The sequence below is a fragment of the Bactrocera neohumeralis genome, chromosome 2 (assembly GCF_024586455.1).
Source record: "Bactrocera neohumeralis isolate Rockhampton chromosome 2, APGP_CSIRO_Bneo_wtdbg2-racon-allhic-juicebox.fasta_v2, whole genome shotgun sequence".
Classification (NCBI taxonomy): Eukaryota; Metazoa; Arthropoda; class Insecta; order Diptera; family Tephritidae; genus Bactrocera; species Bactrocera neohumeralis.
This window is the reverse complement of record NC_065919.1, coordinates 92,269,408-92,296,772: the sequence shown is the minus strand read 5'-3', so window position 1 is coordinate 92,296,772 and position 27,365 is coordinate 92,269,408. Positions and strand designations below refer to the sequence as shown.

At 37.5% G+C, this 27,365-nt stretch overlaps 1 protein-coding gene across 6 annotated transcripts in view; it reads left to right on the top strand.

Annotated features, from left to right (window-relative positions):
* The window catches only part of LOC126756014 (probable serine/threonine-protein kinase DDB_G0282963), a 65,115-nt gene that overhangs the window by 20,067 nt on the left and 17,683 nt on the right, over nucleotides 1–27,365 (top strand). For 3 of the 6 annotated variants that reach the window (XM_050468831.1, XM_050468839.1, XM_050468849.1), the window contains one exon: nucleotides 11,881–12,079. In XM_050468831.1, coding sequence (XP_050324788.1) covers nucleotides 11,881–12,079 — 199 coding nt within the window. Of the gene's footprint in view, nucleotides 1–11,880; nucleotides 12,080–19,455; nucleotides 21,403–21,518; nucleotides 26,261–27,365 lie in introns of those variants that run through there. The other 3 variants (XM_050468857.1, XM_050468806.1, XM_050468815.1) reach the window with 3 other exon arrangements.

Genomic DNA, 27,365 nt, shown 5'->3' with positions numbered 1-27,365 from the left:
AATCGCCAACTTTGGTTAAAGCAAATTGAAGCGTTAAAGGCGGAATTGCTTTGGGTGTTTCGGCAAGGTCGGCAAGGTCGGCAAGACTCCGAAAAATTTTGAATGCATACAACCATATGCTAGCAGCGGTGGGAAGCAATGTTAAGTCCCACACACATGTACAAAAGCACACCAACTCGATTTCAATCAATTTTATAGGATTACATAATAGCCTACGAAAAAAAAAAGAAAAAAAAAAACCACGCTTACATGTGGTCATACATACATATATGTATGTATGTACTTTTTATATTCATACATTTCTAACGGCAAAGAACGCTGGGATTTGTGTGCCGGATTATTGTCAGATTTTCATCGCGCCATCAAAAATATAACACGAGCAATACGCCCTGCGTCCAGACCGCAGACGTCGTGCTAAGGCACTCAAGTGGGGCTGACATTGAGCTTGATTTCGTTTCTTCATTGTGCCACCACCGCGTGATTTTATCGAAATGACTTCATATTTTTTGAAAATTATTGTAGTAAGTGTAAATATAAGCCACAGAAATATTTTATTTCGATTTTTTTTTAAATATCTAAAGCAGATCTCTTTCCAACGGAAACACATATGTGTGTGTACACTCATGAATGTGTTATATACATACATACGTATGTATGAAGTTTGAGGTCTTTTTTTGAGTGTTTTCATTTTATTTCAGTTGAACTTTTAACTCCATGGCTTACACAAACTTGTTTCCTGAGCCTTCACATAATGACATTTGAAACCCAAAATTGGTTGTTATTATTTTATTTATTTGTGCATGTACATATGTACATACATACTTACAAGCATTGCTTTTCATTGCTTTTATTTTATTGCTTTTTTATGTTGTGCAGTACACGGGCATACATACATACATATATATTTTAATATTTATTTATTTTATACTTCTTATTCTGACATCAATGGTGCAAATTTGTATAGCTTATTGCACGATTCAATATATTCTATTGCACTTCCACTTCACATTTTCTCTATTTTCTTGTTTTGTTTTATTAACTAACTTTTTTGACATTTCGTTCGTGCCCACGTGCGTTGTAAACTGGCTCTCAGTCGTTACTTATGTACATACATATGTACATACATATGTACATACATATGTACATACATACGAAAATACTCACTAACATAAATATTGAGTAGTGCAGGCAATTAGTTACAAGCAACTGGTAAGCCTGGTGACTTTTGTCCAATTTGTTTTTTTTTATTGTCGGATGTTGTCAGAAATATACATACATTCAAATTCGTTTAAAAATTAAGTTTTTAATCCCAACATCGAAATGAAAAAGTCAAAACATGGATTAAATTTTAGGCTTTCAATTTTTAATTACATTTTCGTTTTTTAACTTCGATGTTAGGACTATAAATTAGATTTTTATTTTTTTATCCAAACGGTTAAAAATTTAATTTAAAAATGTACTTTAATTTTAATATGCAAGATTGCCGAGCAGTGCTCTATAATGGATTGAAGATGATGGCTCTGTGCGAGCTCTAGTTTAAAATAGTAGAAAACGGAGTGTGAAAACGCGTAAAAATCTTAATTCTACACAATTTGCTTTAATTCTTCATTATATGCTTGGGGTTAAACTAGTGTTTTTTTAATTCAAAAGTTGCTGGTACAAAATGAAAAAAAAAAAAATTAAATAATTTAATTTAAATGTTAATGCATTATTTGCAATCCTGCTATGTACTAAAGCTGAAATCACAAATATGTTTCGAATTTCAAGTTTCATATCTATAATTTCCGAATTCATATAACGGCATAAATAGTTACGATTTTTCTTGTTTACCTAAATAGGCTAGTCCAGTCGTAGATGATTGGTACAAGTCATGTTTCCGTAGAACTAGTTTGCTTTCAGTAGTTGCAGTGCAGATAGATCAGTACTATATGAACGTATCGTATAAAATAACGTAACACTACAAAGCATACCTACATACGTACAATCTTGTATGTGCGAATACCAGTGTGTTATAACAAATTAACATTGCATAAATTTAGCATGCATAGCAGAAAACTAATAAGAATATGGCAGAAGGAATACAAACACACACATGCATACATACTTTTATTATTTGTGCGTGCAGGTGTTTGTAAATGTGTAAATGTCTTCCAAGCGACAAATTACCCAACACGTTGCCAATTACTATATTTGGTCTGGGTATGCAAAACTTCTCATTGCGGTGATCGATGACATTGGAGCCGGCGGCCTCTCGTATAGCGGAGACAATACATATTATATACTTGCATATTAAATATTACATAATTCATAAATTAGTTAACACAATTAAATAACTCTCATATTTAATTACAATGCGTAAGAGTGTGCTTGTTGTCGAGAGGTTTATTCGCTCTAAGACGATATTCCATTCGATATTGGATTGATAGCCTAACCTGCTTGGCGCGCATCACTTCGATGTACGGCAGCAAGAGTATGGCAGTCAGTCGGTGTTGTCAACAGATGCTTTGCATTCGTTTGTTTAGCTGTCAGGGGTTCGGTTGTTTGCCCACCTCTGCTGTTTGTCAGTGCACTTCATGCATGCTTTTGTTGTTGACTAACTCAATTGTGATCTTACACTACAGAGAGCGTAGGCTCTCTCCCATTGCTGTCACGCAACTGACGGAAATGTTAGTGGCGTCTATTTCATTAATTATGGCAAATGCGTGTGCGACACACAAAATCGCTTAAATTGCTTGTTTAGTTGAATATCTTCTTTTTTCGGAAGTATTTTGCACCACACGCGATAGCAATGACGTCTATGTGTACACGTATATTTGTCCATATATGGTGGGAGCTTTTTAGCAGCTGTTTGTATACAGTATTCTGTCTGACAAATAATAGAAGTAATAATTTTTCTTGTGGTTATGTGTTATTGAATACATAATATTCAAAACTAGTCGTAGTCGTATTTTCACTGCGGAACGGGGTATGAAGGTGCGCTCCAAAGTAAACAGGACTTAAAAAAAAAACAACAAATGGTTTTTTCGGCAAAATCAACTTATTTTATTCAAAATAGTATCCTTTTTGCACGGTTCAAAAGCATGTCGAACGAGTGTTTTAGCCGTTGGCCGGTATGGCCGCCAGTATGCCGGTGCAAGCCTTTTGAATGGCTTCTACGTCTGCATAACGCTTTCCTTTCAAGGGCAAATGCATTTTTCCGAAAAGGAAGAAGTCGCACGGTGCCATATCAGGTGAATACGGGGAGTGGCTAATGGTTAAAATGTGATTTTTGGTTATTTTTATACACTCGCAACAAAGTTGCTAAGGAGAGTATTATAGTTTTGTTCACATAACGCTTGTTTGTAAGTCCTAAAACTAAATGAGTCAGATATAGGGTTATATATACCAAAGTGATCAGGGTGACGAGTAGAGTTGAAATCCGGATGTCTGTCTGTCCGTCCGTCCGTCTGTCCGTCCGTCCTTGCAAGCTGTAAAAAGATATCATGATGAAACTTGGTACACGTATTTCTTGGCTCCATAAGAAGGTTAAGTTCGAAGATGGGCAAAATCGGCCCACTGCCACGCCCACAAAATGGCGAAAACCGAAAACCTATAAAGTGTCATAACTAAGCCATAAATACCGATATTAAAGTGAAATTTGGCACAAAGGATCACATTAGGGAGGGGCATATTTGGGCGTAATTTTTTTTTGGAAAAGTGGGCGGTGCCCCGCCCCCTACTAAGTTTTTTGTACATATCTTGGAAACTACTACAGCCAGGTCAACCAAACTCTACAGAGTCGTTTCCTTCAGGCATTTCCATATACAGTTCAAAAATGGAGGAAATCGGATAATAACCACGCCCACCTCCCATACGAAGGTTATGTTGAAAATCACTAAAAGTGCGTTAACCGACTAACAAAAAATGTCAGAAACACTAAATTTTACGGAAGAAATGGCAGAAGGAAGCTGCACCCAGACTTTTTTCAAAAATTTAAAATGGGCGTGGCGTCGCCCACTTATGGACCAAAAACCATATCTCAGGAACTACAATACCGATTTCAATGAAATTCGGTATATAATACTTTCTTAACACCCTGATGACATGTACGAAATATGGGTGAAATCGGTTCACAACCACGCCTTCTTCCAATATAAGGCTATTTTGAATTCCATCCGATGCCTTCTCTGTATAATATATACATACATACATTATCATATAAGCAATGATGATAGCGGAATAAAACTTTACACAAATACGGTATTTGAAAAATATGTAAATGACGGATAATGAAATCTCGATTATCACTTTATCATGTTTTTCATTGATTTGGTTGGATTCTGAACAATTTTTGGTCGTCAGTCACTTTGTGCGGAACAAACCGTGCACACACGGTCAAAATCCGATAAATCGATGTTTTGGAGATCTTCAATTCCGTTTCCATGAATTTCAATGATGATTTCGGCTGATTTTTGATGAATTCACGCACAGTTTCGATGGCATTTCCGGTGATCACGGATTTTGATTGGCCCACATGTTGATTGTCATTTATGTCCTCACGTCCACTTTGAAAGCGCTGAAACCACTCGTGTACTCTGCTACGGGATAGGCAATCATCGCCATAAACTTGTTTCATCAATTGAAACGTTTCGGTAAAAGTTTCACCAATTTTAAAACAAAATTTAATGTTCGCACCGATAACACAAACATACTGACACTTAAAACACATCAACTTCACTTCCAATCGCTGAAATGTCATGAAACAATCAATGTCACTGGACAAACGATAAAGATAACAGATTCTAACGCACCAGTCGACATATAGATGGCGCTAGATTCAAAAAGTCCTGTTTACTTTGGAACGCACGTTCTTAAAACGTTATTCGGAAATAAACCTCGTAAAGTTTCATGAAAAAACGTTTTCCATTATCGTTACCCGATTTTCTTTATTTTCACTGTCATTGTTAATTATACATATGTTAAGGAAGCTCTTAGCTCGTTGTCCAAAATTTCCGATTACGACAAATGATCAATATAATGTTAAATTGTACAAGTGCCGAGGAAATTTGTATGATCCATAAAAATTTAACTTCGGTTAGGCCCTTTTTCCCCTAGGCACAGTTGTTCAGAATGATCTGTAGAAAATATCCCGCATACGCGATATTTCAACAAAAGAAAAAAAATAATAAAATAAATCGATCCGCTCTAATGTATGTATGTACATATGTAAATATGTATATAACTAGTTTAACAATTATTCTAAAGACGAATTTGTACACCAGTTTTCCGATTTTTACCAAGTATGGTCCGCTAGACGCGCTAATAACTGTAGCTGCAACTGTAACTTGCAATGTCATGACGTCAGAAGATTGACATGGACGGGTGAACGGGTTTCTCGGTTAAAACAATTTAATACATTTGTTGATATTTTTATTACACTCGCAGTACTTAAAATCCACTATTGTAATAGGTTTCTGTTTAAGATACAAATTCATCGCCCATTATAAACTTTGATTGCCTATTGAAACTTCGTACTTTTTTCTCTTATGAACAAAGTGGTCTGAAAAGTTCCTTTCTTTAGGAAAATTCAATTTAATTATTCAGCACAATAGCCATCAAGTGGTTTCCCAACTTTCCAATATCGTACAATTTGTTTGGACGATTTGTCCATTGTGTCAAAATAGAGCTCAGCGTCGCCGATTATCTCTTTATGGCTAAATTTGTTTTCTGCCAAAACTCTGTTGTGGTCCAAAACCAAAAATTCATATTTATTCTAGCGTGCATCAATGAAAAGGCGATATTTCGCGAACAAATTGTTGAAAAGCAGTGACATTTAAATAGTAATTTAATTCTAGAGCGCTCTCTTATACATTTTATTCTGATTTGCTGATACATCACCTTGGAATCACTCGACTTTAACGTTTTGTTGTTTTAATTTGTTTACCTTTGTTTGTTATCATCTCAAGTTGCTGACATTTCGCGTTTCCAAACCATTTATGTTTGGGCCTGAACTAGCATTCTTAAATAACAACGGTCAAAAACTCAGCCATTGCTGTCTATCCAGTTCTTGCAAAAAAAGATCATCCATCGATTCGGTGAAACGTGATATCTGAAAAAATGGTTTGAGCACAAAACAATATTTGAGTTCTAGTTCTAGTTTTGACAAGCTGTTCTTTTATTTGAGCTAAATACATGTGTGTTTTTCGTTAAATATCTATTAATATTGTGAATGCCATTGAAAATAATCTGCAATGAAGTAAGCAATGTCAGAGAACAGAAAGTTTGTTTGTGTTCATGAAATGCTTGGCTGCGCTTTCCATAGCTTACTCAACTAAACTCACCCTGTATAGGCTTATGTGCTCCCGTTTGGAATTCCGCTAGCGTGCGTTTCAATTTGTTCTAATAAAATTTATAGTGCGCTATGCCAGTGATGCATTTAAATATCCTATACCCCTTTGTTCGTACATATATAACAGGTCAATTGAAAAGTTCCCGGCCTACCATTTTTTTTGACAAAATTTCGTTTTTTTCAAGCCTTTGCATATTTGTCCTTTGTTTCAAAATATGCAACAGTTTCACCTCTTCATTCGTCGAAAATTTCCTTCCAGGGACATTCTTTTGAGATCAGAGGGCAGGAAGTAGTCGGTGGGGGTCAGATCTGGAGATTATGTTGGATGAGCCCAATTCATGGATTTTTGTCATTGATTTCACATATGGTACTTGTGACACGGTGCGTTGTTTTGGTAAAAAAAGAAAGTGCTCTTTTTCTTCAAATGCGACCGTTTTCAGCGATGTTTTGTTTTTTACGGTTTTCATTACGGTTTAACAGAGCTTTCTCATACCCAAATATTCGTGAATGAAGTGCGATCTATGTGTCAGGCCGGTGACTTTTCATTTGACCTGTTAAATCCATATTATGCAATCCGTGCTATGTACTTCTAGAGATCGGTTGATAATGCTTAAGACATTCGTGTTACCTTTCTATCTTATGCTGCTATTCAAGCAGTGTACCGCAAACGAGCACGTGCCGCGATAAGTAAATTACTGAAATTATGCGTCCATATCGCAATGAGAGGGCATTGCTGCTGCGACTGATCGATTTCAGTTGGGAAGGTGAAAGTTTGCTGCTTCCTCTTGATCACCTTCGTCTCTACAGGTGCCAACATAGCACAGTTTATGGCAGAAAATAGACAATTTTCACACCAATAATTATTCTGATTTTCACCATCAAGCAAGTCTGAATTTCATTTTTTATTTGTTAGTAAATATATTCCGATCATTTGTAACTTGTTACTTTTTTTATTGGTTCACATTTATTCACTGGAACATATGTATGTACTTCAACCTGCTTAACGTGACACAATCAACAGCAGCCCACTGCTGATACAGTGCAACCCTGTTGGGGCGTCATTTTAATGCCGACGCATGAAATATTTGTGTTGTGTGGATTTGCACTTACGCAACGACACCTGTACCTATATTTGCATACATATGTATATTAAAGTGTGATTGCTGTTTGCAGTGCATACATGTTGCTCTCCGATTTGTAAATGTTAAGGAAAATTTTGAAATCTAAATTGTAATTAGTAAATTTTTGTTAGCAACTCTAAGATCAAATGTTAAGTGTTAATGATAGCAAAAAAACTTTAACTTGTATACCTTTCACAAACACAAGAGATTCCTTACAAGAAATTGATTTTGATCGGTCAGTTTTTATGGCAACTATATTCTATAGTTATCCGATAAACTGAGGCATGAGCATGCTATAGTGATCCTATCCGAACAAGTTGTTCGAACAATGTCTTAGACAATAATTCATGCCAAATTCGTGAATATATTTTGTCAAATATAAAAAAAAAATTAATTCATACACGGACTCGCTTTAATCGACGCAGCTCTAGCGTGATCATTTATATAAATACTTAAAATGATCTCCGACGTTTCCTTCTGAATATTACATACTTAATATACCGTATTGAGGACTTACTGGGAAATCTGTATAATAATAGTATAATAGTGAGAATTTGTTCAGGATCAACCCGTTCTTGCATTCGTGTTGAAAATTCCCATCTGGACTTCTAGTACTGAGAATATCAAAATATGATATGCATATTAGTCACTTTATTTCCATTTTAATACCCTTAAGACTGAATGTGCCTTCAAGCTAAATAAATGCACGTATTTTTAGCATTAACCGAATCTAACCAAATGAGACAGGTTACAGCGAATGACATTCTGAAGTCGTCTGAGACGGCAATCTATTTACGATTTGCAGTCGTATGCGAATGGAGATGAAACATGAAATCTGTTTATTTACGCATTTATTTTCAGTAGCAATTTGCTGGCTTCTTTTACCGTGTGATTCTGTAACTTGAGACAGTCTCAAGTCTCTAAATTTGAGATTTTAAGTTAGAGACAATTTTTGAGACTTGAGATGATATTGCTATTCTGTAAGTGACAGTCACAAAATCTATTACATTTCATTATTCAGAGATGTTTTTACACTTGAATGAAAATAAATATGTCGATAACAAATATTAAATTTTCTATAACATAGTCAAAAAACATAATTATCAATGAAAATAAAAATATATGTTGACTTTGTTTCATAATATTTACGAAATTTATGTAAAATTGATTTATTTTTAACCTTTTCGTGTTTGAGTTGCTTACAAAATATAAAGAAACGACAATCGATTAATATCTATGATGATCTCTATTCAGTATATTCAAAATGGCAGGCAAGAGTTCTTTTTAGTTTTGTGACCTGCTAACTACCAAGTCTCAATATTTTGAGACTAACGCTAGAGACTGTTTAGTGAATAGTAACTAGTCTCAAATTGAGACTTTGCCTCAAAATGTCTCAAATAGAGACTAGAGACTGGTTACAGAATGCCGCTATTAATCTTCTCTGTATTAAGGTCAACAAATTCGTCGATGTTTTTAAGTTGTCCCCTCTTTCTTGCATTAATTGAATATGAAATGCTGTAATTGTGTTGTATCTGTACCGTTTGGTCAACTGAGGTTTAGGTAAAAATCCGATAAATGGGGGCAATCCACCTAGTGAAAGTAAGTTTAAGAATAAAATGAATTTAAGGATTTAGGATTGAAGAATGACCTTTGGCCTTTTGTAGATGTTTTTAGTGCAATAATATATATAATAGTAAAATACATTATTTGTGTAACCTATTCACTGTGGATTTATCTCGCTTGTTCGATTTGATAAAGTAGTTACAATAGTATGTACTGAGTTATATCCCTTTCCTTTGGTTTAGACCGCCAGTAACATTAGTTGAGGGAGATATTCAAACAGTTCGAAGTTTGGATTCAACTCATTTAAAAAAATTTTCATCCAGTGCCAATTTTGGCTATTCTATGAATTTTAGTTATTTGGAACAATGTTTCCTAGGTGTTTTCTCGTCTTTCTCGTTTTTATATTCAAATACTATACAGTATTTATATTGATTTCTTAATTTTTATTACTTTGGCGGCGATCTATTTTGTTGTCAATTAATGGAATCATAATTTTCTAGTTGACATTTGTCAGTACAAATCAACCCATTTAGATTTAGACTAATTAGGTTCGGCAATATCACAGAGCAAAGTTTCCGTTTAGTGTGCTTTTAAGATGCTTTATTTGCAACAAATGCGCTTGTGGAGCATCTTAGACTGCAGAGCTATCATTCAGTTATAAACTAGTTTACAACTAGTGTGAAATTGAATGTGCAATCGAAAAAAGCAAATTAGCAAGAAGAAACAAAAATATTGATAGTAGTAATTTCGAAGAAGAGCAGAAAGAATGTTCGATTGCATTTGTAAAAACTAGTTTGACCACTATAACCGAAATTATGAATAGATTTCGACATGTTAAGTGGGATCTTACTGTACTCGCTTCTGTGCATGTATGTATATTTTAATGTTTGAAATCTACATAGATAAGCCAAAAGCACTACCTGTTCGTTCTTCGGCCACAGGGCTGTGTATCAAAAGTATATGCACTTTTCGATATTTCAGCTGGGCTGGCCATGCTATCAATGATGTATGTATGCAGGTGGACCGCCGCTTTCGTTTTAGAGTGTCTCACGTTGTCAGCACGATGCTGTGTCCGCCTAATGATAAACTTTTTCAATTGTTGTGCTCTAAAGCCAAATTAGCCTTCATGCGCTCATTGGCAGCCTTATATCTCAGTATTTAGTACGATTTGAGCCTCCAAGAGGTACTGTCATATATGTATTACCGACAAGTGTAGTGCAAGTGCAAAACGGCTAAAAATATAATTAATTCACAAGAAATAATTATAAATTTTTACAGTTAGACATTTTATGTGATAGATATAGTACATTTTTATACGCCTGGGCGATGAATGGGGAATAAATGGTACATTGGGCAAGTTGAAGGCAATATGTGCTGGCAATATTCCTACTCGTTTGGGCTTCGATCAAATGGTGTGATGAACTTAAAATCATACGTCGCAAATCTACTAATTGTGTGAGTTGTGCCATTGGCGAATCGAATTCAATATCTAATCGATCATTGTGATGTGCAAGAAACCCATATACAGAGACCACCCGCTGTATACCCAATTAATCCTGATTTATATCGGGTGGTTATAGTGGCTGCCAGAATGCAGCTGCATTAATCCAGGCCACAACGGCTGTCGGGGAATCGAAATAGCTGATGAATTGCAAAAGGTCGACTACCGAACCAACTCAGGAAAAAGACGCAAATCGTTAAAAACGATACACAACGAAATTTCCGAAAGGGCTTGATTGCCAAGATCATGTGCAAGGGAGTGGAAGGAAAACATACAAGCTTTCCCCCTACACGGTCTTGAAAACACTGCAAGACGGTTGTTGGCCTACTTACTGGCATCACATGTGAGCCGTATGGCCATTATAACGACTTATGGAAGTACACTGAAATTCCTCCTCTGCTTATGTCCGGCCTTATATAGAATATATGAAGCTTAGATGTGGATGAAGTATCAGAACAAAATAGAAGTCCCCATTAAAGTTCGCAACAAATTTCAGCTCGTATAAGTAAATCCCCAGTGTTACCTAACCTAAACTTTGAATTTTTCATATTTTTTTAGTACTTTTGTTTTTTATAATTTATTTGTCAGAAAACAACAAAAAAGTAATACAGCTGAGGCCTTAATTTTATATTGCAAGCTCTTAAAGAATAAAATATATTGTACATAAAGGTTAAGGGATTTTCTTTTTTTAATCATGCATTGGTCCGAGGGACGTATATTTGTATTTTATATTTATTTGATTTAAAGAATTGCAAACGTCAAAAATGTCAAAATATTGCAAATTAGTGTTTGAATGAATTCTGTTATTATTTTTGAAGAAACTTTTATTACGCTTTAAACATTTGAGAAGTGCTAGCACATACATTCATGTATCCGAATTGATTCAATTATTATTATTGTTTTTAATTATTTGGCGCGCAACACAAGCTTTCTGCTTCATTCAAATGAAAATTTTTCATTTTGACTTTTAAACAAATAAATGAAATCAAAACAAATAGAAGCACAGAGTTGAGAGCAGCGCACATGCTGGCGGGCAGAAAACAAAATTGAAGGAAAGGAAAGCAAAGCAAAGCAAAAAGTGAAGAGCACGAACTTTCCCACCAACAATACTATAATAAAAAGAGCAAAAACAAGCTGTTGTTGCTTTGCAATTTAGAATAAATAAAAAGTATTTTGTCCATCTCGTTTGCCAAAAGCTGTGTCGCCGCCAGATTTGTTCGTTTGTCGCCGAAATATCTCACATGAAAAAGCTTTTCAGCATATTAAGTTTTAATGATTTTAGGTCATATTGTGCATCGTTTGTTGTTTTTTCACAACTGCAGTCAAGTTTTATTAATAACAACGCTTTTTATTCAAATCTTCTTCAGCTTTGATCGTTCATCACGCCGTCGTAAGGAGCGCTCGAAACGTTCACACCGTAAGTCGCCCACATCGGGTAGACGTGTTCATAAATATCGTTACAGGGATGAAACATCCAATTCAAGTTCACGGAGACGACATCGGGACCGTGCCAAGGTGGTTGACGATCGAGAAACCGGACGTAATAATCGCCGTTCACCGTCTAAGGTAAAAACTTTTCATTTTATATGCAGGGAAATATCAAAAAAAAACAGAAACTGATTATCGAAAGAAATGCAAAACTTATTACTAATTTAATTAATTAAACACGGTTCACACTATAAGAAACGTAAATTTCCAAATAAAATAAAATTTAGCTACAAAGTTAGTTTGCACATTCTTCAAATGTGTTGGTAGCAATTTGAAAACAAGATTGAGTGTTTATAGAGTTTTTAACAAAGAAAAGTAGTAAATTCTCCAATTTCCCATTTTTTTATTCCCATTATGACCTAAACTGTATGATTAAGGTATTTTACTTATTTATATATATATGTATATGTATATGTATTCTGCGCTATTTCTGTTTGAATCCGTTTGATTATCTCATGTGTTTACTAATAATACCTTAAACAGGGTCTTCCAATAAGAGTGATATGATTTAAAAAAAAACAAATCGTTAAGGAAATTTAAATGTTTTTTATTTAACGTGAATTATAACACCGGTTAACAAAAAAAAATTTTTTTTTTGGGGTTTCTGTTCTCATGCTTGAATTCTGATTCTAGACATTGAAAAACACTTAAATATTAATCTTTAGTTCTTTAAGTTTGCTTTGGGCTAATCTACATCGATAAGTATATTTGGGGTTTAATACGAGAGAGCTCATATGAGCATAAAAAAATACAAGAAATATTCACTTTTAGACAATAATTTCTTGTTATTTTACATTTATATATTATTGTTTATCACACATCTTGAATAAAAACGGCTCTTGTATCTAAAAAAAAGTTTTCTAATTATAATCTATAGTGAAATTGTAGAAAAAATATAAAAAATCATCGAAAAATTGCTCTAATTTCTACGAAAGCAAACTTTAACCGGAAAAAAATGTGTCCTTATTTTTATCATAGGAGAAACTAAAATTTAACATGTAGATGTTAGACCCAAAAATCGTGTTGACCGTTATAGTCGATAAAATTAAGTTCTGATATAGCATCATTCAAATGGCCTTCACAACTTCTTTTGAAGGAACGAATTCGATGAACAGAATTTTCGAGTACTATTTCCACTAAATCAAGGTGTATGTCATGAATAGCCTGTTAAATATTAAGCTTTAAATCTTGACGAGAGTCTGTTCTGTTGTAAAAGACAAATCTCTATTGATAGTAACGGTGTCACCAGCTTCATTTCGAAATAAGTACAGACCGATGATTGTCCGATAACTGTAAATTTAGGTGAATGTAATGTAATGATTTTTAATGAATAATTAGCGATTTTTCTTCGCAAATGAATCGAGAGCTTTGTTTATTTACCGCACCACTCAGATGAGAAGTGAGCCTCATCGGAGAAGATGATTTTTTTTTTAAATTGTTTACGTTTTCTACTTGTTCCTTAGCAAATCAGCCGTCAGTTTAACGTTGACGGTGGTGCAATGATTCACTTCTTGGGTGGCAACATTTTTATACGGAAGCCAGACCATATCCTTTCTCAGAATTCGCGCACTTAAAGTTCCAATTGGAGAACGATCATTTTAATCATATATTTGAATAATTAGAAGAAATAGTAAACATTATTGAATTCAATGAAAGAAAAGAACAGATCATGCAATTAAAATGGCTGAAATGACCCTTAGAAAGCATATCATCCCTATTGGAAAACCCGGCATTTATTCACATAGTTTATAATTAATTTATGAAATCAGTTAAATTGTATGCTTTTATATGCCTTCACGATGAGTCATGGTATAAGATCATCCCCACTTTCCATCTCCACATTTTCCGTTTATTTTCGCCTTTATGTGTAGCGGGGACATACTTGATGGGAAGCCAGGACGGCGTGGTCATTCTCTTCGTTACGTTTGCTTCTTTTTTACTTTTATTTTTTTCATCGCCTTCAAGAACGATTGTCTCACACTTTTCACCTAAAATCCGATTGCTCATGTACACACAGATGTACATATATTCATACATATGCTATACATATTTACGTAGCATACGGAAGCAAATGAGTAATTGGTTTGAGCTACAAGATCAATTGAAATCAATGCAAATATAAATAAATAGCAATTGAACCAATTTCTTGCCAAATCCATTTTTTGTCAGACTTTAACGCGTTTTAACTATTCTGCTTTTATCCCCACATTACTCTTGTCAATGGCATCCATGCTAGTCAGTGCAGTTTTTGCATTTAGAGATTTTGTGCGCGTCTGCTACTGCGTGTGAACCATCCCTAAACCCATAAATTTCTAATACAAAATGAGTATGCTATTGTTCAAGCGACACCTGGAGAAGTCTCAGCTGGTTGCTCAGAATTTCATTAAGGCCAATAAAAGTGTACCCTGTTATGTGAAAATGCGTGAGATGCCAGCTCCCAGGAAGATCGAACGCGTGCACGACCTAGTGGCGCAGTGTGCAATGCTTTTCACTGTGTACACCTGCGACTGGATTGCGGATGAGTATTTCGCGGATCACGACGGCGATTATCTTGTAAGGTCTCAATGTTTAATGTACTGAACTTTCTGATAGATGTGTCCAATGTTAGTTAGACACAGAAAATGTGTAGCACTCAAATTGCTTGCCTGCCACAACCGCATGTGCATAAATCATTTGTAACAAATTACAGACAATAGCGATTACGCTCCCATTGTATCGGGCCATTCGTGCTTTGTTGATCCCCAACTGAAGTGTTACGGTGATGGACTTATTGTTTTTGGTATCAGTAGATGAATTTCGAGAGCCTTTAACTATTCTCTGTGAAATGTTTTTTGTTTTTCGTCCATTAGAGTTTTGTCAGTTAGTGCACCTATGTACATGCTCGTCCATACTTATGGTACATACAAACACTTCGAACATATTTCGGATTGAAAGCGTACATGTCAATTCAATTAGTTTGGTTATTCACAGTGACCATTGAATAGCGCCATTTTAATGAAATAAAATGCACTCTTCTGAGTGTGTGTTTGTGGGAAGTGTCGTGGGGGTCTATAAGTATTTGTGCTTGCATTTATTGTTTAGTTTGCTATTTGGCAACTGCGGATGATACGAATCGTAAACTAGTCGTGTTATTGACGTCTTCGATAACGTGTCACCGCTTTGGTGTTCTCCCCATTTTGTTACAAATCTGTTATCACCGGTCTCTCAAGATTGATTTCTTTCGGAAATTAGAAAAAGCAGCTGTTAGGCGACAGCAAAATGTTTTCAAGTCATCGCGGTCTTCGTCGGAAAAGACGGCCATTTACGGCACACTCTCGTTACGCAAAACGATCAATCGTTGTCGCAATAATTTCGATTTGGTTGTAGAATGTGATTTTTTATTTGATAAGTTTTTGGGCGATTGGATAACGGATGAGTATTTTCTTGAACATGATAATGATTATCTTGTAAGTGTGTTGAAATGAAATCGCTCGGTTAAAAACAACGTTATATATTTTATAATAATTTTAATGATATGTAAACTATTGCATGATTCTGCATGCTTTTAAGTTATTATACGAGAATTTGTGTGTGGATCTATACGATGAATTTTTGAAATTGGGTGGAGCTACCTTGAAAAACCTTCTTTTCACTATGAATCTTCTTATTCTTAGAAATATATTCCATTCGTTACGTTCAAAATGAAAAGGGTTTCAAGTGAAGAGAATACCAGTTCACTCCTAATAATTGCCTTCTATGGAAAAGAACGCTGTGGTTGGGTTAAAATTTAATCGCCTTATCAATATATTTCCTAGTCCTGGAAATATATTTTGTAATAACTTTCTTTTTATTAAATTTAAACAGTTTAATTATGACAACTTGCGTTTCTTTTTTGATTTCTCGCAAATTTATCCTTTTTCTTAGCACGCATTTGCCGTGGCGATTATGTAAGGCACTGTTTAATTTTTTATATTTCGGACATTAGTTGTTAAAAAATAATATTATTACATGGGTATACCACATATATATAGTATGTATGTATGTAAACATATGTATGTCGTGAAATAATTAAGCATTACGAGATAAACAAATGAAAAATTTGTTGGAAGAGCAGTTGCGTCATCGCTCTTTGCTCTGAGATATTTTACTTCTTCGCTTCGCTTCGATTCTTTAAGAGAAAGTCCCTTAAGAGCGCATCAAATCGAAATTGTGAATGTGTTTGTTTATTCCGACGTGTTAGCCTGTTTTCAAAACAATGCGCGCGCATCAAAATTTTTCTTCAACACCAACACTTACGTGAAATATTTTCGAAAACGAAGATGTGACTTTTCCAAAGTTCTTACAGGCATACTATATGAATGTATGTTTGTATATATAACTAAAATTATATACTTGTACGCAAAGATATTTGTACGTGAGATATATATATGTACATATAATGATCGGCTATTTCGAATTGTTGGCAAATATTGTCTTTCGGAAGGCTGCTGTTGGTACTGCTTATACTCGTTTTAAGTTCGAAAAACTAATTCAGAAGAAAATCCAAACCCTCATTAGACGGTTGTGTGCGCGCAACAAAAAGCAAGACTTTTCAAAATTTAAATTTATTTTTTTCTTGGTACATTACGGCTTTATGTAAAATTGTGTCGACGGTACGGCGCCTGCGAGAGTGCAAGTATAATTAAAAGTATATACAATTCAAGAATATAACCATACGAGCCGTGCGTGATATTTGGTTCAGTGTTCGTTTAGCTTAATTGGCCAAAAAACAAACATTTTAATATAACTTCAGTGTTGTAAAGAGCTTTTTTCTATTTCTTCACTCTATGAAAAATTCAATATTGAAATTGATATGAAAACATACATTGTTTGTCGCGGTTATCGCCCAAAAAGAGTGACATAACTTTGAAAATGGTTCAGAAAAAATAAAAAGTGACGAAAAAAGTGAATTATACATTTTTAAGATAAAAATACAACGACAAAACACGGGGCTAGAAAAAAGAAATATACAAAAAATAAAATAGCAGAACTTGACAAAACAGCGGGTTATATTTGTGAGTGAAACGAAGGAGCCAAACATGAATAGAAAATACTGAAGGCTTCTTTGTATATTTTCAAATTAAATTAAATGGGTTTGTCTGCCAAAGAGTTCCGACAGATCCATTAGATTTCGTGTTCTCTTTCCTTTAATTTTTTCGTTTCTACTCGATTCTTGATTATAATTTTGTGTCGGACTTTTGATCTGTTAAATAGAGCTTTCTTGAGTAATAACAACAATAGCAAAAAAGATTTCGACAAGTCTAACTAATTTAAAATGACAAAACGCAAAAATTTCGCACCATTCCTTAGGTCTCCCAATTCGAACATTGTAGTTGTATGTAGACAACGTGTATGTATGTATGTGTATGCTTATGTATTTTTATTTTTATTTACTCCGCTTTTATTTCGCACTGCGGCGCACACCCACCTTCGTCACATAGCTTCTTGATGACATTTCAACTTTTCTGAAAATCGTTGTTTGTACTTTGGTCCCTTTCAAGCACACCATTCCGCCTTTTATGCGTATTTACCTATTTCAACACATGGGTGATTTGTGCGACTTTGCCCCACCGCCACCACTCTGCATTGATTCACGCACTGCACCAGTTTAGACACGTGTGAGGTTGCTGTTGTGCCACACAGATCAGCACAGAGTAGCGTCGATCAACCGTCTCTGTGGCAACACTGTGCAAACGTCATCTTCAGCTTTTGTATCGACCGCAACTCAATTGAGTGTTTATTGCCTTGTTTGCCATTGGTTACAATCGCTGTTGTTGTGATTATTTTTAGATCTTTCTATTTTAAGTAAATACGCCAGAAAAATTAAAACAGGAAATACACCCATTTTCCAATACCATTTCGTCTTTATATTCACTTTATACGTATATACATACATATCCTGTAGTCAACGCAACTAGTTAAAAACTACTTTACTACTAGTACATTGCCTCTTTTCGGCTGTAAACATTACAGTCTCATACCAGTTTGTAGTTGGTGTAAGTCAAATAAATTTTTCGCTGTAGTTGGATTTCCGAAAGGAACTTCAAATTGTGAACTGGTAAATTTTCTGTACAATGCGACGCTTCAGTACAGGTATACACATACACTCAAGCAAGCATAAGCCGCAATAGTCATTTATGGTTTGCATTTTGCTTCCCGCTTTGTGTCGTTGGACGAGGTGAATGGACAATAACAGGAAACAGCTTCCCATGCAGAAAATTTTAAAGTTCGAAGCGTAACAAAAATATCGGTTATTAAAATTGTGAATTGAAAGTGCCATTTAACATTAACTGAAGTCTATTATTTCTGTCCATAAACCAAAAAAGAACAGTTCCAGTTCCGACATGTGCCGAATACATTCGTTAGTTAGTAGTTAACCGATAATAAAACGAAAATACAAGTGAAGTAGAGTAACCGAATAACAGGGACAAGACAAACATAATATTTGATGCAAAAAAATAAAACGTACTGTTTAAAGAATACGCGCTGAAGACACGATGATACCGTACATGCTTGTATAGATTCTTGCCCCGAAGCTAAGTTAAGTTAATTTTTAACATGCGTGCATCCCCAAAGTTGCCCATGAACTTTTAAAATACTTATGAATCTTATAAAGATTCGTAAAAAACTTGGGAGATATGCGTTGAACAGTTCCCACCATAGTTGTAAATAACCCAACATAAAAGTGAAAGAAAGAGCAAACAAAGGTGATTTGTTTTGAGGGTCCACTTAAGTGTGGTTCACTATTACTTTTAGGTATATATTCCTTAGGTTATCTTATCATTTCGGTATTACTTTGATTAACTTCCTTCTAAATAATGGGGGATTGATCTGTTCGCAAGAGCAAGGTTGCCAGGCGATTCTTTGTTCAGTAATTGTAGTCTCATTTGATTAAACTTGTTCCCAATTGACGTCATTATGTTTATGTACCTACCCAAGTATGCACATTGATTGATGGCAAAATAAACCTTCATCTATAGTATTGCTCGGTTCATTTGACCCCGAGAGAGCAAGAAAAGACACGCCAAGAAATTTACAGGATTTGCTACATACAAGCATGCAAATGTCTGCCAAAAATGTCAAGAGATTATTGCATTTACCTCGGTCCTGTTTAAAGGTGCGTGAAAACCGAAATACACAAGTACCCGTTTCGATGTACTTAACATCCCTCGTATCGGTTGATTACTTTCACATTGCAGCTGAAACGCATTTCGCAGTAATTGAAAAGCTCTTTTCGCTCGGTCAGACCATTTGTGATATTCGTCGTTAGGTTCAAGCACGTTAAGAACTCGAGCGGAGGCGCAACCAGTCTTCGCTATTTCGTGTTGAGTAATCACAAATTTTTGTGTGTTTTTTAGCAATTCAAGTGTAATATTATCAAAAAAATTTTAAATTTTCAATTGAATTTGTATTGTGTGTTGAAATAAGAGTAAATCAATTTCGATTTTCGAAAATATTAACCACAAGAAGTGTAACATTGAACGACGTATGTAAAAACCACACTGCACGACCTCAATTGCAAGATAATTTAAGTGCCAACAAAACAACAAAATCGTATTGCTACAACACAGAAAAAAATCAATTGCAACGTCGCAGTAATGTCCAACGAATTTAGCGAATTGATCGCCCTTAATTGCCCCGATCTACACTCGAACAATGCCAGTAGTGGAGGGGGTGGTGGCCAAATTCATATTACTGACTCCCAACGCCGTTTGAGTGTAAAACAGATGACGGCGACAGAATTCGCTGCCATACGCGCTGCAGCCTCCGATGAAATCAAAGCTGCCTCGCAGTCGGTATCGGCGCCTGCTACGCCAGTTGATATCAACAAACCGGGCTTATTGGCAGTCAACACTGGTAGCAAACGTTCAAGTGACAGTGCAACACCTCCCAATTTGGTGAGCGCGAATAATTCGGTAGGAGATATACCAATGCTACGATCGCCATCGAGTGATGAAATCATAATAGCACCATCTCATTTGCCCAGCCCCTATGATCACAGTATGTTGCCTCCAAGAGGCGAACATCTTAAGTCACTCTCGGCCGCACCTCTAGAACGCGTAACCTCCTTGCCGAATGTGTTCGACGAAGACATAGAAAAGCAGTTTTTACCTCTCGGTAGCGGTGATGCGGCAGACGCATTGCGTGGCCCTAAAATGAGAGTGAATTCACCAAAACCACAATTGGAGCTTAATTTAGACGATAATTTATCGAAAGGTCGTGGTGCGGTTTATGAGGAGAACGAGTCAAGCAAACGTTCCATTTCCAAATCGTCCACAGATGAGTATGAAACCACACAAAATCATCATAAGATATCTGATTCGATCGAATTACTGCGTATGCATCGCCGTCAGCGTGGCTTAGACACTGCAGCACACGAAGTAGAACCAGAGCGTTCATTGTCTCCAGTCATTTCTGGCGGGCCCTCTTTGCTCTCAATTACATCGCCGCGTTTACATCACGAACGCAGTCCGGCGCCAGACCGTCTGCACAGTTTGAGTTTGAGCAGCATTGGCTCAGCACTTTCGGCTTCGGGCAGTGTGTCTGTATCAGTAAATGCTAGCAAAAATACAAGCAGGCGAGGCAGTGCAGTTAGCACAGCTGAAGAAATGGCAATCAATTTACCTGTGGCATTACCACCGATCTCCAATTTTCCTTTATCAAAAACTACTTCAACACCGAATATGGAGCGTCGCCGAAGTAGTTTGTCTGCACTCTTTCCAGGACCTTCGCCACTGGTTGCACCTGAGCCTGTCTTGCACACTAATCCTTTATTGCCTAAGAACAATGTATCTGCTGAGGAAGAAGAGACACACCATATAGAAGAAGATACTTCCAAGCGAGATATCCCTGCCGGCAAAATGGTACATCGCACTAAAACGCCACCACCAGTCGGTGTCAAATTAGGTGTCAATTTGAAAAAGGTTTCGCCGCCGAGGACTCAAATAGGAATCAAAAAGAATGAGGCACCAATGTTGGGAGTAGTATTGCGACGTGTCGAAAAGAAACCTATACAACAAAAAAGCATTCTTGATGACGACAAGCCACTCTATCACTTCTCCATAGTACGTAGTGAAAAGAAGGATCAAAAACCGATAACAGCAGCTCCTAAGCCAAAGCCGAAACCTGTAATTGGTTTACAAAAGTCAGCGACCACGGTTGCAGTGCCGCCAAAACCGAATCCGGGTGGCATTCTAACAGGTCCACAGGGGAAGACGGGAGTTGGCGCACGTCCTACAAATCCGGTGCAGCGTCCACCCCAGACTCAACGCCCGCAACTTGGTGTGCCGATTACTATTCAGAAGATCGAAGGCGATAAAATTATTATTATTAAGAAATTTGTTATCCCAAAGAATGGTAAAATACCGGAGCAGTATCTCAAGGTTGGTTGGTCGTTCGTGTTGCATTTGATTTTGGTTTATGTGTTGGCATTTTGAGTTGTGTCGTTCATGCAGTGTATTTGTACACGTTCATGATCGTTTCAAGGTCAATGTTAAGCTGTTTTCTGTGATGTCACAGTGTTCAATGTTGCAAAGCATACAAAAGTGTCTTCTGAACATCCAATTTACATTACAACATTTTAATTAATTTATTGGTACACCGTATGTAGTCGGGGGAGAATTTATACATAGCATTGTTGAATAGTAAACAATTGTTAAACGGTAATAAATTCGAAGCTAAATAGCTGTAACCGTAACATATCCCTATAATTACAGAATATAACCTACATAAGTATTACAAATTTGTGAAGGTTTTTTTTAATCAATTCACTTAGTTTATTTTCCCAAACAAATGAGTGAAAATGTTAAGCATTCAACTGCAGATACTAATTCTGAAACAAAAACAATAACATCAAACAAAACAGAACACTCAAATGGCAGCGATGAATCAGCACCGACGCTATCCCTTTCTAGAACAGCAACCGTGAGATCTGTGATTACTACGACTCTGCCTGAAACTGAGGGGGCCAAAGCTAATGGTTATAATCTGAAAGGCGTGACCAAAGCAATAGAATCGAACACCTCTTTTAAAAGGGAGACCTCCGATCCAATGGTGCCCATTACCGTCGCCACGTTTGGCGATTCGCCGTCAAACATTTCGAATAACCAATCGGGGTCACAGCAACCTTATCATTTGGTATCCCCCCAAATTGCGGCGGTCTTATCTTCAAGTAAGACCGAAACTAGGACCGCTTTGTGTTCGCCAGTTTCTTCTCCTCTAAGTGGTCGAAAGTGCCGGCCGTTGGTGACTTTGAGTCCTAAATCAACCCCGCCAGTAGCACGTAAAAATTATCATTTGTCGTACAATACTGCCACTGGTACTATATCATCACCAATCCCAATACCTGCGGTGCCGCCACACATGATGTCGGCTATGGGATCGAGTCCGGCATCATCATTATCGCTATCTTCGTCGACATCATCACCTTCGTCATCGCCTCCTCCGCCTGTGCCTGTACGAGCACCCAAATACAGTTCCACTGGGATTGTACAAAGATCTTTAAAAACGTGTCAAAAAGATGGTTCTAACGCCTATACAAAAGGTTCACCTCATGGGCGCGGTTACAAGCCTTTAAGTGGTTCGCCTCGTAGTCAAATGGACTTGGCACTACCAAAACATCAGGAAACCAGAATTGGCAATGCCATATACCGTTTACCCGAACTTACATCCATCTCTGCCAAGCCTGGAATGGACATTGACTTGGATAAATTGGTTGCGCAGCAGAAGGAGCTGGAAAAGCAAACAGCGGCTGTTAAATTGGATGCAAATATTTATGATGCGGAAATCGAAATGATGAATCAATATTTGAAAAGCCTACCTGATTACACTGAATTGGACAAAAAGCTGCATAAGGAGTTTCAGGAGTGTGAGGACTTGTATGACCGGTTGAAGCGTCGGCAGGCGCCAGTTTCAAACTCGAATTCCCGCAAAAGTGTTATATTGCCCGCGGCAATTAATTCACAGACGACAAGCCGTCCAAATGTATCTGTTCATAACTTGTCGAAGTCATCATCGATAAATTTCGGTAATCCTCTAACTTCAGTGGAACATCCACAATCAACTATCGTCACGAACCGCTCTCGCTTGGCATACCCTTCCATATTTTCCTCAGTCGGACAACAGCAACAACTTGCTCCGAAATTGCAACGTAGTATTTCTAGTAACAGTATGCCATGTTCGAACTCGCCGCAATATGGTTGCGTTCAAGGAATTATAACACCACAGTGCACCCAATTATCAACGGATCAGAAAGACTCAACTACTAACGGATCCAATCTTTCACTCAACAAGCAATTAATGAACGATTTTTGGACGGAAAATCTAATGTCCTCACAGAAACGTCAAACACCCAAGCGGTCAATATGGAACTACGAGAAAATTTGCGCGCCCACTGTAAACACTGTGGGCGCTGCAGGGGCACCACTCAAAGTGGATGCCCAGACAGCTAAGAAGCTTGCCATATTCGATCCGACAGTGGCTGAAGCGGCACAAAAGGAACTGCATAAGCCAAATAAACTCCAAAAAAATGCATCTCTATCGCATTTGGATATGAAAGTGCGGCAGGCCGTTACTAAAGAAGAACTATATAAACTTATGTGCAACGAAAATGCACTCACCGTCCCGCTGGCGCCTACAAACTTCATCAGCAAGCTACCTGTAAAGATAAATGCTCAACCAATAACATCACAGGTGCATCATCCCCAGGAGCAGCTAAAGCCTGAGCAACAACAATATTCAGAGTTGGTACCCTTGAATAAAAGCGTTTCACTTTCCCATGTGCCCTCCGGGCTGATCTCAACATCAACAAATTTCGACAATGCCACGCCATACACACAAGCTGCTAAAGCTCCAGTGAAAAATCTGGTGCGCTCAACAAGCCGCACACACATACCGTCCTATATGAAACACTTGCCCGCATTGAGTCGCAGCAATTCCAACACAGCAATATTAATGCCCACGTCTATAGCAGAGCAAAATAAGCAGCCATCTGCGTTGATGAGCAACATGACAACGACGTCGGCTACACTGACAACAGGAACAGTGAATCCCATGGGTGGTTTACTCAAGAGTGCGTCGAGCTCAAGTGTTTTCGGCGTTAGTGCGACAGCTAAATATAGTCCGTTCTATATGCAGCGCTCTATCGTTGATGACTCACCTCAAAGTACTTTAGTAGCTACGGGGAATACGCTGCCACAGTTAACAAGCACCGCTGTGTCGCGTGCACCTGCAATGGCAACTTCTTTGGTGACTCCAAGTGAGAAACCAAAATCGGCCCTTAGTGACGAGCTGATGATACGCCAAAAGCAATCGCAAACATTGCCGCAACTACAAAAGCAGCAGCAGGAGAGAAAAGAGCAGTCGCAGACTGAGGCTAAACAACAACGGCAACCCACGCGACCACAAAAGCAAATTGTGACGAGTAATATCGATTCCTCGGCTTTTTCTGGTGAGACGGCTAAAACATCCGGATCGCCTCTGATATGCGCCACGAAGACAGTTGATAGTGGTGTTGTTGTTGGACCATCCTCATCTGATCGCAAATCTGAAAAGAGCAATAGCACGATCAGTACGAGTAGTATAACAACAACAAACTGCTGCAGTACACATTTGCCACAACTGTCGAAATTTACATCGTCGTTTCACATACCATCCGCAGAGGCCAAGGGCAGCCGTCTGACGCCTGCAACGAAGCAACCCCCTCGCAATGGTGGTAGCACTGGTACCAGTGCAACGGTGTCAAGCCATGAGCAAGCCTACAAAATCACAAAGGCGCAAAGCAGTGCCAACTTAGAATTGATCAAACGTCAAAAGGACACAGACAATAAGGTTGAGAAGTGCTTGAACGAATTGTTGAAAATTGGCAACAATAGCAACAGCAAAATTGAATCCAGCAGTTTAACCGCGGAACTATTGCAAACATCCACGCTATCAAGCAAAATTGCTGTTCCGGCCGTCACAGATAATCAATTTTCTGAAGAGCAAGGCAAAATCGTGAGGATGCAACAGCAACTACCACAGTTATCGAAGAAAAATTTTCCCCTTGGCAAGTCGAGCTCTACATCGCAAATACCGTTAGGTAGCTGTAGCTACCAGCGCACAATTTTGCAGTCACAAGTGCCGTCGCAACAAAAGAATGATCAACAACTTATTCAGCAACACGATATTCTACGTCCAAGGAAACCACAGACATTGCAACAGCAGCAACAGGAGCAACAAACAGTCGCGCCCATACAACAACACGCCTACCCGCAACAGAAGCGCCCTTTTTTGAATTGGAACTCCTTTGCGTGCTCGGCCATGAGTGTATCAACAGACCCTTTCTGCCAACATCAGCAAACGCATAAGTTGCAGCACACCGCTTCGGCATCGAATGTAGGCAAGAAGTTGCAACCAGTTACCTCTCAACAGCATCTGCAGCAGCACCAACACTATCAGCAGATTGCTCAGCCTAAAGCTGCAACAGGTTTAGCGACGCCTTTGATAAAGAATAATACCAACAAAGAGAATAAATATAACAACTTGCAGCAACAACAACTCACACAGTTTACGACTGGCTTCTTACCAGTACAACAGTCGCAGCAGCAGCTGCAAACGCAGAAACAGCAAACAAAATACAATTTCATGAACGCGCAAAAACCGCAACTCGATGGCAATGTCTTGACGCATTCGGCCTCTTTTAGCGCTGTGCAGAGACCAAGCGGATTCCAGTTATTAGGTGCTAAGCACCAGCCGCCGCCCGGACAATACTTCAATGGACCAAAGATGCAGCAACAACAACAATCGCAGCCGGCACAAGCGGATTGCCAAGTCTTGCAGAACTTCGATCCTTATTTATATCCGAAGCACAGCAACTACTCTCTCGGAAATATACAGCACAAACTCTTCCGTCATCACCAACAGCAACTACAGAACGGTGGCGGCGGTGTTTTTTCAACACAGCTCAACACTCAAGCGCAACAACAACTGCAACGACAGCCAACAGGCGGTGCTTCGTATCACGGTTTTGGCTCTGCCAACGCAATTGCAGCCCCAATTCAAGTCAATCCCCTCACCCAATCAGCCTCCACTTCGGCCATGTGCTGCGACACTCATCGTCCTCTGGCCCCGATCCATGCATCTGGTGCTGGCCACCAGCATCAACAACAACTGCTGTTGCAGCAGCAACAAAGTAATTCAGTTATTTTAAATCAATCACACAATCAAATGTCCAAATCCGCACTAGCACTACACTATATCGAGGTAGTTTCTCTGAATTTTTAATTTTTGTTTCTGTTTCGTTTTTTTTGTTTTTCGTTTTTCGTTTTTTGTTCTTCTGTTGCGGTTTGTTGTAGTCTTTATTGCCAACGTTAATTGTGTGTCATACTAATTTATGCTTTGCTATCTGCTTTTCTCCTAATTACTACTAATCCGTCGCATTCCGCTGCATTGCATCCGTTTTTTGGCTTTATCACATACATATATACACACTTATGTCCTCGCAGGGATCGCTTGCTATGTCATTCCAATTTGTTCAAAGTTAAAATATTTTAGCTTATAAATGGTGTGTTGATTGCCTAAATGCACATATTTACGTACGCTTGGCAGTTTGTTTGCTCGACGTGATTAGCCTAAGTAATCAGTGCGCTTGCTGCGCGAGATTCAACGACCCTGACCGGAGATGGATAAAAAAGAGCATGTGTCACTTTAACCCTTTCGCTGCCATTAATTTTTAGACGCTTTAAAAGCGATCGCAAAGCGCACAAATGTTTTGTAATTTTAAACCATTTATTCAGTCGTTTTAATTTTTTAGTTATTGTCTGGAATGCAAACTGAAAAATACTAATCGATGAATTTCTATGTCCACACAATCCCTTCGTCTATTACTTCTCACTTTTCACAATTGTCGAAAAGTCTGCGGGACAATATACTTATGTACATATTTCTTAGAGTTTTCTAAGGGAGTAAACTGTGTGTTTGCTACCATGCTACTGAAAAAATAATTGTGGGATCGTAGAGGGTTAAGAGGTAGGGCGGGAACAAGACATACATACTATATTTTATTTACACATTCAATTCGATATTTTTGACGTCGTGGGATCGAAATGCATTTTTAGTCCCTCATTATTAAAATTTGTTGCAAACCGGAATTGAAATATTCTTTATTTTCCAAAAACCGTTTTTAACAGGCTCGGAAATTTTCAAATGTATGACTATTAATGTCATGTGTACCTTAATATAAAATTCGTTAGACTTTTGTATTCACACTTAGGTACATGGGTACTAAGTATTTGGAAATAAACAAAAATAGAGCGATTACTCATCGTCTTTGGTTAACCGACAGAAATGTTTATAAAAGTATGTGCCC